The sequence below is a fragment of the Alosa alosa genome, chromosome 24 (assembly GCF_017589495.1).
Source record: "Alosa alosa isolate M-15738 ecotype Scorff River chromosome 24, AALO_Geno_1.1, whole genome shotgun sequence".
NCBI classification, from domain to species: domain Eukaryota; kingdom Metazoa; phylum Chordata; class Actinopteri; order Clupeiformes; family Clupeidae; genus Alosa; species Alosa alosa.
In genome coordinates, this window is record NC_063212.1 from 21342439 (window position 1) to 21356211 (window position 13773).

The 13773-nt window shown below is 43.3% G+C and overlaps 1 protein-coding gene across 1 annotated transcript in view; it reads right to left on the bottom strand.

Annotated features, from left to right (window-relative positions):
* The window catches only part of dnah2 (dynein, axonemal, heavy chain 2), a 246312-nt gene extending 237696 nt beyond the window's left edge, over positions 1-8616 (bottom strand). Inside the window, 6 exon segments of the mRNA XM_048236061.1 lie at positions 1217-1445; positions 2177-2347; positions 3879-3973; positions 5129-5335; positions 7550-7641; positions 8443-8616. Of these exon segments, the coding sequence (XP_048092018.1) occupies positions 1217-1445; positions 2177-2347; positions 3879-3973; positions 5129-5273 (640 nt within the window). The 5' untranslated portion in view covers positions 5274-5335; positions 7550-7641; positions 8443-8616.
* Positions 8617-13773: the final 5157 nt, after the last annotated feature.

Below are 13773 nucleotides of genomic sequence, written 5' to 3' on the forward strand. Positions count from 1 at the left end.
TCCGAGGGAAAACAGAAGTGGCTACAACTGTTAAAATTACCTAGATGTTAATTGCAAAGCCACTCAGCCCCTGCCCTAAATGCAACACCCTCGAGGGTAAAAAACAATACTGCATTTACAAGAGAGTGGTTCTGACAGAGTTATTGTACAGCTCTTGCAGTAGTTCAGTCGGGCTTGAGCGTTGTGTGTGTGCATGTGTGAGTACCAGCGTCTTCCTGTACCTGTGTGTGTGTGTGTGTGTGTGTGTCTGTGTGTGTGTGTGTGAGTGTGAATGAGCACAGGCTGAGGTGATTGGAATAATTAACGTGATAATTGAACCATCACGGCGCTCTGCGGTGGAGTGTTATTACTGGAGAAAGCCTTGTGCCTGTGGTGGAGCTGCATTTCATTTCGTTTCGTTTACCTACTCTGTCCGTCATAGCGGAAAAAAAGAAAGAAAGAAAAAAACAGAAAGCCAAACCACACCGACCGGCACCTCCGGCTGCAGTACTACGGCGAAGAGCAATTCCAAAATCCCAATAACACTCGTGGTGAAGCGTGAAAAAACAGATCAATGGCCCGCGCTCAGGAGCGGCCCTTGTTGCCGCGGAGATGAACGACGCGCCCCACTGCCAGGAGGGGATACCAGGGCGCGGCTGCCGTCTCGAGGAGGCAGGTGGGTGACGTCTAAATGAGCTTTGGGGTAAACAGGCACATTTGGGATAGGGGATATATAAAAGGTCGCCACCACGTCGTCAGGTCCTGAAATTCCACGAAATATGAAAAACACTCAATTTTGCAATGCAGCCACAACATGTTAAAATGCTGAAAATGGATGGTTTCAGATTGCTCTAACTAGCCGAGGCTGCAGTATTTATCACAAAGTCCTAACTGTCCTAGGGACCTCAAGGCACTTATCACTGTGGATACTAATGCTATATGCCCATGCCATACTTATGCCCATGCTCGATTGTGTTTTAAGCCCCCACCGCTGACTTCAAGGCACTTTACTCTAATTTTAACCTGAACCCTAACCCTTGCCTAACCCTAGTGCCTTCCATGCAGCGCTGCCTGGAAGACGACGTTGGGGGCTCAAAACACTATAAAACTATGCGCTCACAATTTAGTTATGGAACAATTTATATTGAACTAAATGTGTCACTGGCATCCCTGTAGCAGATATCATTCTCCTTCTGTTTTTCCTTCTGACGTTACCTGCGTTCCAGCTGGTCTTTACCTGTCAGCGTGGTGAGGTAGCGGTGCATGTGGGCTAGGTAGTTGTTCTTGATGCTCTCGGGCCAGCTACCGCTGAGCGTGACGTTGGGCGCGAACACGCCATTCATCAGGCGCAGCAGGCTCTCGCTGCCGCTGCCGCGGATCATGCCGAAGTGCACCGCGCTCTCGAACGTCTCCGGCAAGATCACAGCGTTATCCGCACGGATGAAGTACGCCAGTTGCTCCACCGACTAGACAAAGAACCCAAGGAGGAGAAACAGGTGTAAAGCCAAACACAGCCATCACAGAGATACTGTAGGTGTGATTGCTAAGGGACCAGGGAGGATTAGCCTTTATTCTAAATAGGCTTATACTTAATAATTAGCTGATGCTAAATAGGCTTATGTTCATAATACTTATCTACTGGTACAGTGTAATTAAGTATATAGTGTACTGTGCTTATTCTTCTGTAAGTCTATACCTTTACAAGATGTACTTCATGGTGTGCACTAAATTCTTGTAGACTAAATGTTACAGTTATAAATCAATAAAAAGTAAAAACATTTTTGATGGGAAAGAGAAGAGGTGGTGCTGGTGGTGCCTATTCAATTACAGTACCAGTGTTTCCCATACATTGACTTATTTGTGGCGGCCCACCACAATATCAACATTGACCACCACACAATGATTTTCCAGGTTGTACTAAATTATGCTTAAATCAGGTTAGCATCATAACCACGCTGTGCTAATTTGTTAAAAACTGTTGCATTCAAATTAATTCTGCAAACCAACCACCACAAATGGAATTCAATTCTCTGTAAAAAACACTGAGTACCAACAACAAAATCAGCCTGCAAAACATGCTGAGACGCTGTGGTGGCAGGCCAGTGCCATGCGTAAACATTTTTAATATGATGGGAACACACATGGCAGAGCTGGCACCTAATACATACACATCATCCACATCACCGGATTCTGTTACCTGTGATGGCATGGCAAACTCGGTCTTCAGACCGGCATACTGGTCAACGTACACGACGAAGAGCTTCAAGGTGTTGTTGGCGATGAACAAGTCAATCTCCTCGCTGTGCTCGTCCTTCCAGGAGGCCTCCGTCACACCAGGTAGTGCAACGCGCCTTTTGAACAGATCTCTCTACTCATACACACACACACACACACGCATACATACACATACACACACACACACACACACACACACACACACACACACACACACACACACACAGTACACACACACACACACACACACAGTACACACACACACACACACACACACACACACACACACACAGTACACGTGCACAGTACACACACACACACACACACACACACACACACACACAGGTCAGAGGGCCCGTGGCTAATTGTGCGCCTATGTCCGCTGACATTACCAGCAGCAGCACCGGCACCACTGCCACGTTCGGTAGTTTAAAGCTTAAATGCATAAAAGGAAGAAGGGTGCCTACCGCAAACCCCCAACCCACACCCACCGCACCCCCCAGGACTCTGAAGCGACGGGTCCCCCGCAGAGGGCACGCGGCAGGGGGGGTCAGATGGGTCAGGGCTCGTAAATGCCAAGAGTGGCACTCCCGCAAGACGGGGATAATTAATTCGAGTAATCTCCATTGATGAAAGAGCAGAAATGGCATCGGGGTTCAACGGCCAGCCACGCCTCTCCTCTCCTCTCCTCTCTAGCCGGCCTCTCTCTCTCTCTCTCTCTCTCTCTCTCTCTCTCTCTCTCTCTCTCCCCTATATTCCCTTCGGCTTTTATGTTTCCTCACTGGGCCGATGCCACCGATTCTTATATGCTCTACGAGGATAAAGGTTATCTTTAGGAATGAATGAGCAGCTTTTAGGAATGGGCAACTGCTTGCTTTGTGTGTAACAGCTACACATTTGTTTTCATTTCCCCACATCATACTTAAAGCTGCTATAAGTAATGTTTGTGAATCTTTCGAACTTCGACCCTATCATCCCCAAGGAGTCCTGCCCCTCCCTTTAATGGCAGGGATGCCTACTGTATATCTTTGGAGGCTAGTTTACTGGTTACTGCAGTTGGACTGTGCTGAATTTTTTTTATTTCCTGAACGCAAAGCTCAGGAGGCTTTTTGGTTCCCTCAGGGTATTTATGTTAAATAATACATGTGAACATGTAAAGGAAGATAGCATAAGTACTTTAAAAACGAATCACTTAGCAACCAGCTTCATTAAAAGCTTGAACTAACTTATTAACTACAGGCATGTAAAAGGGAAAGCATGGCCCTAGCTGTCAAGAGGTGGTAGCGTATTTATACTACAGGTTAATGTGTGTTCTCAAAGGTCACACGTGGTAATGAGGCTAGCTGGTGGAAGCTTCTAGTTGGTACTGTGCATAACGACAAAGGCCTGATTGATCGCTTTACCAAATCCAACAGCGAACAGAACATCTATGTTAGGGCTGCATCTGCAACTGAAAAAAAGAGGCAGCTGGAGGAAGGGAAAAAAAAACCCCACAAAATTAGTAAGCATGATCTTCAAACCAGTGGGCCCCAGTGAGAAAAGGAGAAATTCAGATTACTGCAGGATAGAAATCCTAATCAGCATAATGAGAGAGAGAGCTTTATGAATGCACATATTTAAATGGAGCTAATGAAGCTTGAGGGAATGGAGGGAGCGAGGCATACCAGGGCCGTGGCGTAGGCGTCCACAGCCTCTTCTGAACCAGCCGAGGCCGTGCTGTCACCGCCTGCTCCAGCTTTGTCTGTGCTGCCCAGGTCTTCTGACAAGTACACATGCACACGTGTACACACACACACACACACACACACACACACACACACACACACACAGACAACACACACACACACACACACACAGACATACACAATCACACACACAGATAGACACATACACACACACACACACACACACACACACAGACAAACACATACACACACACACACACACACACACACACACACACAGAGACAAACACACACACACACACACACAATCACACACACAGATAGACACATACACACACATACACACATACGCACACACACACACACACACACACACACACACAAAGACAAACTCACACACAAAATCACACACACAGATAGACACATACACACGCAACACACACACACACACACACACACACACCATTAGTTTACATCACATTATGCATTCATCCAAGTATCAGTATCATATGCGCATATGAGCTCATATTAGCATACATTTAAAGTCACTAAAGTTATTTAATTAATTAGTTCTTCTATCAGATAATGACTCAGAATCTTTGCCATCTCACTTTCATGGCACTGTTTCAAATCTTAAAGTGTAAACAAAACATTAAGATGGAAAAGGCATTGCAAGATCCATCAAATTGTGTCTGGATCACAGATGTATACACACACACACACACACACACACACACACACATGTTGTTAAACACGCATTCTTTCATCAGTCTGGTAAATGCTAGCCTTGAGCAAGTGCAGAGACCATTCATTTTTCAGGAGACATGCATTTCTCTTCTTTGATGACTCCTGTTATGAGAAAAAGAATGCACTAACACCAGTTGCCACAGGGTAAATGAATGCATATGATTGCATGCTCAATTTTGTGCTTAGGCACTGACTGACGTCATTCATAAACCAATTAAAAATCAATTACATCCTCTTTAAAAAGGTCTGTATGTCGGCAGACAGAAACAGTCAACCATCTAGCCCCATCTTGTGTTTCTGACCGAGTTTGGAGTTGATTGAATTTGTTACCATTTGCTGGTTAATTAGTTTAGGATAGGAGAAACAGATGGGAGTCTCCCTTCTCACTCTCTCTCTCTCTCTCTTTCTTCCTCGCCCATGTGCACACACACTCACACACACACACACACACACACACACACACACACACGTATACTCTGTACCTTCATTCAGTGGCTGTGGTGTGGGCACCACCTGAGCCGCTGGCGTGGAGCTTACAGCCTTTCCCTTGCGTCCCTTCCCTGAGCTGGAACGCTTTGACTTGGACGAGCCCTTTCCCCCTGAGCGAGGGGTCTCCGCATCGGCCATAGCGATGCCAGCAAGCAGCAAGCTGCCTACGCTATTCTTCCCACAATGCTGGCCAGCACCGTCTATGGGACAACAGGGAAGGTTTAGTTAATGACAGAAAAAAAGGATATTATTGACAGCATGATGTTTCACTTCGGGGCAGTATAGATCCTTTCAACAATAAAAACAAAAACAATGCTTGAACGTTCTATTTGGTTCTACTTCCTCTGCATTAAGATAACATATGGAATGTTAAAAAGGAAGCCTTATGGGGCCAACTATGATGCTGATAATGGAACTTATAGACCCTTTCAAGAGAGTTCCATTATCAGCATCATAGTTGGCCCCACAAGGCTTCCTTTTTAACATTCCATATGTTATCTTAATGCAGAGGAAGTTGATTGGGAACCAAATAGAACGTTCAAGCATTGTTTTTGTTTTTATTGTTGAAATGGTCTATAGTAATCAGTGTTCCGTAATCAGTGACAACATTTATATACGTGTTCAGTAATCAGTGGCGAGATTTCCTCTGGTGGAACAATGAATAAAAAATGTGCCACTTACAATGCTGATGACACAACTTTGTTCTAGACGTAGCATGGCCAGTAGCAAAAATGTAAATTGGCGAGCTACCAGCACGACATGTGAACAATTTGGGCTTCAAAACGCTACTGCCCAGGGGAACTAGCTAAGAGAACTGGCTATTTGTCACTGTCGCTGGGTGGAATATGTATTCTAAGACTGAAAAAGTTTATATGCTTTAGTCATTAGCGAGCAAAAGCAAATGACACAACAAATCCACCAAAAGAGTGGCCCTTGAAGACCCACACTTATCATGGATGAGGAAGAGAGCTGGGGAAATTACAACAGGCCCCTTTCATCCTGGTCACTCTCTTTTCCTGCGGTTTCCATCTCAGTGGAGAACAAGAGTGAGGGCTCTAATGACCCAAACTGCCCGCCAACTGCACTGCTTCTTCCCTCAAGCCAAAACAAGGAGCCCTCTGCCATTTCCTCACTTTAAACTGCTGCATATGCCTCTACTATTGCCAGAGCACTTACGTACTTTATGGCTTATTGCACTGCACATCTTTTCACCTGTGGCTTACTGTATTTGTGTATAAGGCTATTTTCAATGTATATCCCTCTTATTATGTATATTTATTATATGCATGCTTACAGTAAATGAATGATATTCTTGTATTACGTTGACATGAGCACCAAGAGAAATTCCTTGCACTCAGTAACCTTTTTGGCGAACAAAGAATCTGATTCTGATACTAATGCACACTGATGTTACCATGGACCAGAGTCAAATAGCATACAGCAATTTTTTACAGTCTATGGGTAATACCCAGGTGAGCTACTTGGTATAGGTGAGTAATAGGGCAATTCCACGCAAAACTGTCACATCCATAACGCCAACACAATTTATTTATTTAGTTGACGTTATGGACATGACAGTTTTGCGTGGAATTGCCCAATATCATCCATGCTTTACCTGGATTTCAAGTCATAACAAAAGTTTCCCTTTTACTTGATACTTGCTTGGTCCACTGGCACAAGCCCTGTAAAGCTATTCATCTGTGGGAAAATGTGGATGTAGAATGTCGTGCCTATCTGCAGTCAGTGGATGAGTCATTAAGACAAACTCCTGCACAGCAGCTCTCCGTCCCACCATCCCCGGGCTTCCCTTAAGGCAGACGCTTTTTGGCAAAGGTCATCAGAGCAGCAATCAAATAACACAAGGGGCGCCTCATAAATCCCTGCTAATCCCAAAGAAGGCCTCCAAATATAAAGACTTTGAGAGACCACAAACACGTCTGGAGCAGGGAGACCTCCCAGTCCAAATAGCCTAAAGCACACAGAAGCTGAGAGCCAGGGAGAGAAAAGGGGGACTATGCCTCTGTGACCAGATGAAAAAGGAACGACTGGTTTCTCTAAAGAACAGCGATGGAAGTTTCTAGATGAAGGGCATATCCTCAGGGAAAAGCCTTGTTCCTACCAAAATGACAGTATATCATATTAAGGAATAATTTCATTAAATCATCATGAATAGTAAACCAGCAAACAATCTTTTAGTTATTTTCAAAGCACTAAAAATAAAGTGTCCAAACAATATTTCATTGTCCTTGTGCACAGTTTCTGGCATCATATTAGAATGATTCATTTGTTTAGACTAGCCAACATAAAAACCTGCTCTTATTCCTGCTCTTACTGAAAATGAAGCCAACGGAAAAAACGACAGCGGCAAATTGTTGAACAAAATGTATGTTTAGTGCGTGCAGTAGATTACTTACTTCCAAAAAACAAGCAGTGTTATACTGCATACACTGGGAGAACGGCCAGATGACTCAATTGAAGGTCTGGAGGCGAAGGCCAGGACGTCAGTCTGTAAGACAGTTAGGGAGGGATAGGGAGGGGGGACGAAGAGTCATTCATAAACTATTTATCTTTTATGAGCTGGTGTTGTCGCCATCCCTAAAGATCACTTGTCAACACTTGCAGTTCCTCTTGCTTTATTGAAGCTTTGATTCAGTTCCTAGGTTGTCATTATTTGAGGATGGTATGTAATAAAAGAGATGGGTTATTGAAGGGGAGGCAGCTGGAGTAAGTAATAAAACATTTACTGAAAAAATAGCCCTGGAACTCTCGAATTCTCCCTGGGTTGAAATGCAGGGGAAACAGTTGACATTGATCAATAACATTAATATGAGCCTCTGAAAGTGCGGTGGAACAGAATAAACCAACAAGAAAGACACACCACAGACACAACAGACAATGGACAAGCCTGTGAGATCATGCAAAATTACAGGATTTTCTTTTTAAAGAAAATTACTATTTCTTCCCTGTTATAAAACTGACAGCTAAGCCTAACTACACTCAAACAGTGAATTTTGACGTTTGGTGGGTTAACATTATCGTACGCCATACTAGTTAACGTGAATGTAAACTTCCCCCTAAGTTACTAACGTCTCCGTTGACAGGTGTGTTAACGATGGTAAGTAACGTTATGGTAACCTACGTTAGTTAACACCTAATATATTGTCTGTAACCTGCAAGTTCCCACTCTTATGTAACGTTAATATAAAGTTAACTGTTACTTGAAATTGACTAAATTAACCTTGACGTTAGGCTTTCGGCTTCAAGTGTCCTTAACGTGTGTTACCTTTGACAAGAGAATAAGACTAACCTCACTTTATCTTTACATTTTGACTGTTCCCGTCGATTCCAAATACATTCCCGTTTCAGTCGGCTTTTCCGACCGAGTTGGTTTAAAAACAGCTGTATTTCAAAAGCCACTGTTTAAGTTTGATAAGGACAGCTAACTAGTTAACGTTAACGTTAGCTTCCTGACAACTTTGCAGTTTGCTACAGCTGCGCGTGTGTATATGTAACCATAGAAACGAAGCACGCGAGAAGAGTGGTTGTGTATGGTGCGGTCGTTTCAGCCCTCGCTCCCTCTCTTTCACACACACACACACACCACATAGCCTACACATACACACACCACATACACATACACACACAACACTGCCCGTCCAAACAGCAAACTATTTATGGGGGAAGAATGTAATGCATGTCATCAGTAAAAATTGTAGACACCTCAAGTTTAAACGTGAAGATGATCTCTCTGTCGCCCTCAGCAACATTATATCTGTTACCTGTTGGTTGACAGACACACAACAGACAGAAGGAGATGGAGGGCACGCGAGGATCTCACACTGATTAATAAAGAAAATCGTTGGGCTACTTAACGGTCAAAATTCCAATAGGCTACTGGATCAAGTAGATTCGAAGCGAATTGGTAAGGGTCCTTGCTTAAAACTATACAATTACTATGAAATGTATCTATTTTCCAAATTATTGTTTATTCATATTCCTAATTGTTTAGCTACTTTCTATTGAGTCCTAAAAACATCGGCGAGTTGAAATATTACATAGAGATTTGACTTAGAGAAAAGTCACGTTGCTACTAGTGTTGCACATGAAATAAGAGACAAGTGGAGTGTAAATAGGCCGTTTGAAAGACGTTTGAAAATTAAAGCCATGTGGCATTTTTTTCTGTGTAGACACCTAGCTTCTAGTCCACACCTAGGCCTACCAAACCGATCTTTTTTCCCTCCGTCTTCCCTGGAACCATAAGAATATTTGCGTCCGGAAACGAATCCATCTCAACACCACAACACGTTCATATCCCAGGCCTATAGGTGGCACCAAGGGCGTAGGTTTGGTCTCAGCTTTGGTGGGGACACATCCCCAACTCCTGCTGTCACAATAGGCCTACCAACATTATTGTTTCAATACCAATACCAAGAGAAGAATCTCGATTTCGATAACTTTGCGATTTTTTAAATTTTGATTTGGTTTGGGGGCCCCCACCACCTTGACGGCATCAGTAATATTGAATATTGTGTGATCATTCACATCAGTGGCAATCATAGAATTTGATTGACCCTCCACACCCCCCCACACCACACACACACACACACACACAGAAAGTGATGGTTGTTATAGGTTTCTATTTCATATTTTTGGTATTCATATAAACGTTATATACTGTATATTGTTAATTATTTATAGCATTTTATGATCTGCATAAATACTAATAGCTAAACATATTTGGTAATTTGAATACATCATAATGATATTTAAATTATTAGTCTACACTTATCTTCAATATCATCACATTTGTGGTGTGCAAGTTTAATTGTGTGCCTGTCACTTTAAGGAGAACTTGAATGCAATTAGCTTTCAAACTCACGGTTTTAGGCTAGTGGAAAATAGTTTCGCATAGTGCAAGGATATGTGGATTCAATTCATCATGTTGCTATGTCATTAGATAAAATAAATGTTCAAAAAACTAACAAGTCAAATAAAATCTTTCTTGAATGAGATCATAAAAGGAGATCCGTAAGTGTCTCGCAAGTTTGACACTCGCAATAGTTTGTCTTTTATTTCTTTGCATTGTGCAGGCTACATTCACAAATACATTAGCCTACATGAACAGAATATAGGAACAGGAAAATGCCTCGGATCCATTGTTTATTGCGACTGCAAGATTGGTAGCCCAATTAACAGTCAGTGATGGTGACTTCTATTCTGTGCTATATGCCACTGTCTGTGCGGCACACCCTTATTCAACATGACTCCTAACCTTGGCTGAAAGATTACAGAAACTGGTTAACTGTAACAATATCCTGGGTAATATCCTAACAGTTAATGCTATTTTCCTTAGTAAAATCCGCATTTGAAAACCTTGTCACCAGTTGCCACAGTCTGTAGTTACTTTGCCTACTTAGACTCTGTATGCGTATGTTCCTTTTCTGCTTTGGCGGTATAGCTGATCTACAAAGCGCAAAAAGAGGCAAAATGTGCAAGCTGAAGGGCAAAGAGAATATTGCAATGTTTTACACTGGCCTCTTTTGGGTTATGTATTGGTAGACATCCCTGATAATTTAGCATACACGCTCACTCGCTCGATAACTTAGCATACACACTCGTTCGCTTTTCTGACAGTGTCACTAGAAAGTAGGCCTAGGCTATGCTTTGACTCTGTTGTGTGTGTCAGATAAACCCCCTTTGGTTTCAGCCAATCAAATGACAGTGCTTCTTTTACTGTCGTCCTTGCCGTTGGAATAGTCCAAATAGCACAAAGGAGTTCGCTAAAATATTGGTGGGGACAATTTTGTCCTCTCAAAATTTTGATTGGGACTAGTCACTAGCGTCCCACCCTAAACCTACGCCCATGGGTGGCACTGTTTCAAATACAGACTTTGACCAAAGCTTGCGCGCTGTAGGCTATACAAACAGACAGAATAGGCTACGACGAAAATGGCTAGTACAAGGAAACCATTGTTTGTGTGGACTGATAGTGAACTGTCAACTGTAGTCAACTGTAAAACTAATAAACTTATAAACTGCAGTTCCGTCCTTTATTTGGCTAACGCAGGTAGGCTACAAATAATCTCCTTTACTTTCTTTGGTTGTAGGATAGTCCGCGAATCGATTCACATTAGTTTAGTGCATAGGCTACTAAACGCTAGGCCTACCCTAGTTTTAGGCTATTCCGTCGCCATATTTATAATATTGCTATAATACCTTCGTTAGTAACAGTCGATACTTTTGCCTGCATCGCGCATTCGCATTTAGTGAGCATCTTGGCTTAACATGAGTTCTAAGCGTCTTTGTATGCTCATATCTGACTTCACTAGACTATTAATGCATTTATTTATGTTGTAAGACATGTAAAATAAATGAATGACACCGGCACTACGCACAAATTAATTTAATCTTACACCGCACTTCCCTAATAACTTCTGACTAATTCTCTCGCGTCATTGACAGTAGCTAGAATACATCAAGAAAACACAGGGAAAACACTGTTCAGTCCACCAAGTCATGATAAGCTATTGGCGCTGCGCAGCACCAGTTGTGATATTTATCCAACTGAGTGTAATCGTAGGTAATGTCATACATGAAAACTAGTATTGTTTGGCAACACTATAAGTGTCAGTCCAGGGCAGCTGAGGTGTGGCGATGACATCATCAATAGCCTACGCAAGTATGCGGTTTCGCTGTCCAAATGAACTCGCAAGGGCTACAGTTTCAGATGTTTCCACCCTGGGACCAGGTTTCAAAAAAGTGCGGTTTCGGGCAGTGCGTTTACAGGATTCGTTTGGACGATCGGCCAAGACGATGCAAAACCTGTGCGTTTAACCCAAAAAGCGTCTCCGTGTGGATGGGGCTAGTTAGCGAGCTACTTTTTCAAATGTAATGTAGCTGCTATGTCTTTCGATCCACTGAACTCCTGTCTCTTCACCCTATCCCCCATTCCCAGCCTTACGGATGGGTGGTTAGGCGCTCACAGGCTTTAGTCCTAGTGAGAATGTTCCATTATCGAGTTTCATGAGTTGTTCTGCAAAGCAGAGTCAGACATTGCAAAGCAGAGTCAGACATTGCTTTCTGTCTTGTCTTCATTCTGTAATGACACAAATAGCTTTTTCAGTAGTATAGTAGTCTAACATTGTGGTTCAAATGCATATGCATATGCACCACAAATGCATATGCACATCTGAGTGCCTTCAGAGTCCCAATAAAAAGCTGTCTGCCATCGCTTTTGCAATGTAAGTAACCCACCGCTCTGAACAGCCACAGCCACATTTTCCGAGCGCATTTTCAAGTCCTTTTTTCCCCACCGCATTTGAATTCCTTAGAGTTCAGAAGAGAGCCACCACCGACAAAAGACAGCAGGGGAGTTGAAGTTCATGGCCTGGTTCTGCAATCTTTTATTTAAAAAAGGGAGATAAAACATTAAATCCTCAGTGCGCGCAGCTCTGATAATGTCACTTAGACAGTCAACTCTCACCCCATCTCTCCCTAACACTTCTACAGGAAATATGCCAAGGGCCTGCCATACATGTAGCAAGTACACAAACACATACACGCTGATAACCTTAAACACACACACACTCTCTCTCTCTATCCAAGGAGAGTTCACCCTTTGGAATCCTTGTCATGTCCCCCAGGTCTGTCTCTGAATACATTGTTGGACTCAAATTCAATTTAGCCCTCAAGGGCAGATATGGCTCCAGTACACTTATCCCCCCCCACACCTCCTCCATTTTAAAACAGGGCACTGTGTTGTATTTGAACACCCACATTGTACAGCAGAAGAGCCAGTTACAAAGGTAGGCCTACGGGAAGACAGGGCACTGAAACAGCTATTCAGTGCAGGAAATCTCATTCAGTTATACAGGAAATGCTTTACATTCAGACAGGCCTTTATTTGCTTCTGACAGTAAAGGTCCTTAGGCAGATGAGTGTTTGAAACAGGCCACAGCGTGGATGCAGTGTGTGTAGGTGTGTTAAATTGTTCCGTATGAGTCGAATAGAGAGTGAGGGCAAGGCAGTGGGGGGCTAATACGCCAGTGACTAGAGACACTGTTCATAGACAAATAGCTTCAGGCCTGTGTGTGTGTGTCTGTGTGTGTGCGCGCGCGTTGTTACGGCCCTAGTGTGTTCCGGCCGTCTGTCTCGTGTTTTGCCTTTGCCCTTGTTTAGGTCCCACCTACTGCTGATTGCCGGTGTTATACGGTAACTGGCTTTCATGTTAACTGGCTGGACTGTTTACTTTGCCTCTGGAGTTAACGTAACCGCCCCCTTCTCTTGCAGGTGTGTTCAGCTGATGATTTAGCCTCCGATACCTGGCCGCAGATTCACACAGTAGCCAGTCACCATAATCTGCTGTGTTAACCTGCTAAACACAATAACATACTAGGTGACCTCATTTACTAGTAGGCCTAGTATTACCAATTTCGCTGGGAAGTGTCAACTGTTTAGTGGCGCAAGCATGTTGGTGTCAGGTTATCATGCAAGCAGTTTAATTTAGTAGTGGTTCAAGACCCACGTGGAGTTTATTTAGTTTTTTTTTTTTGGTAGCATATTCATGGTCCAGCGCATGTAGCCTACTACAGACAACCTGACACTTCCAACGCCGACACATCGTGTTGTAAAGCTTTAT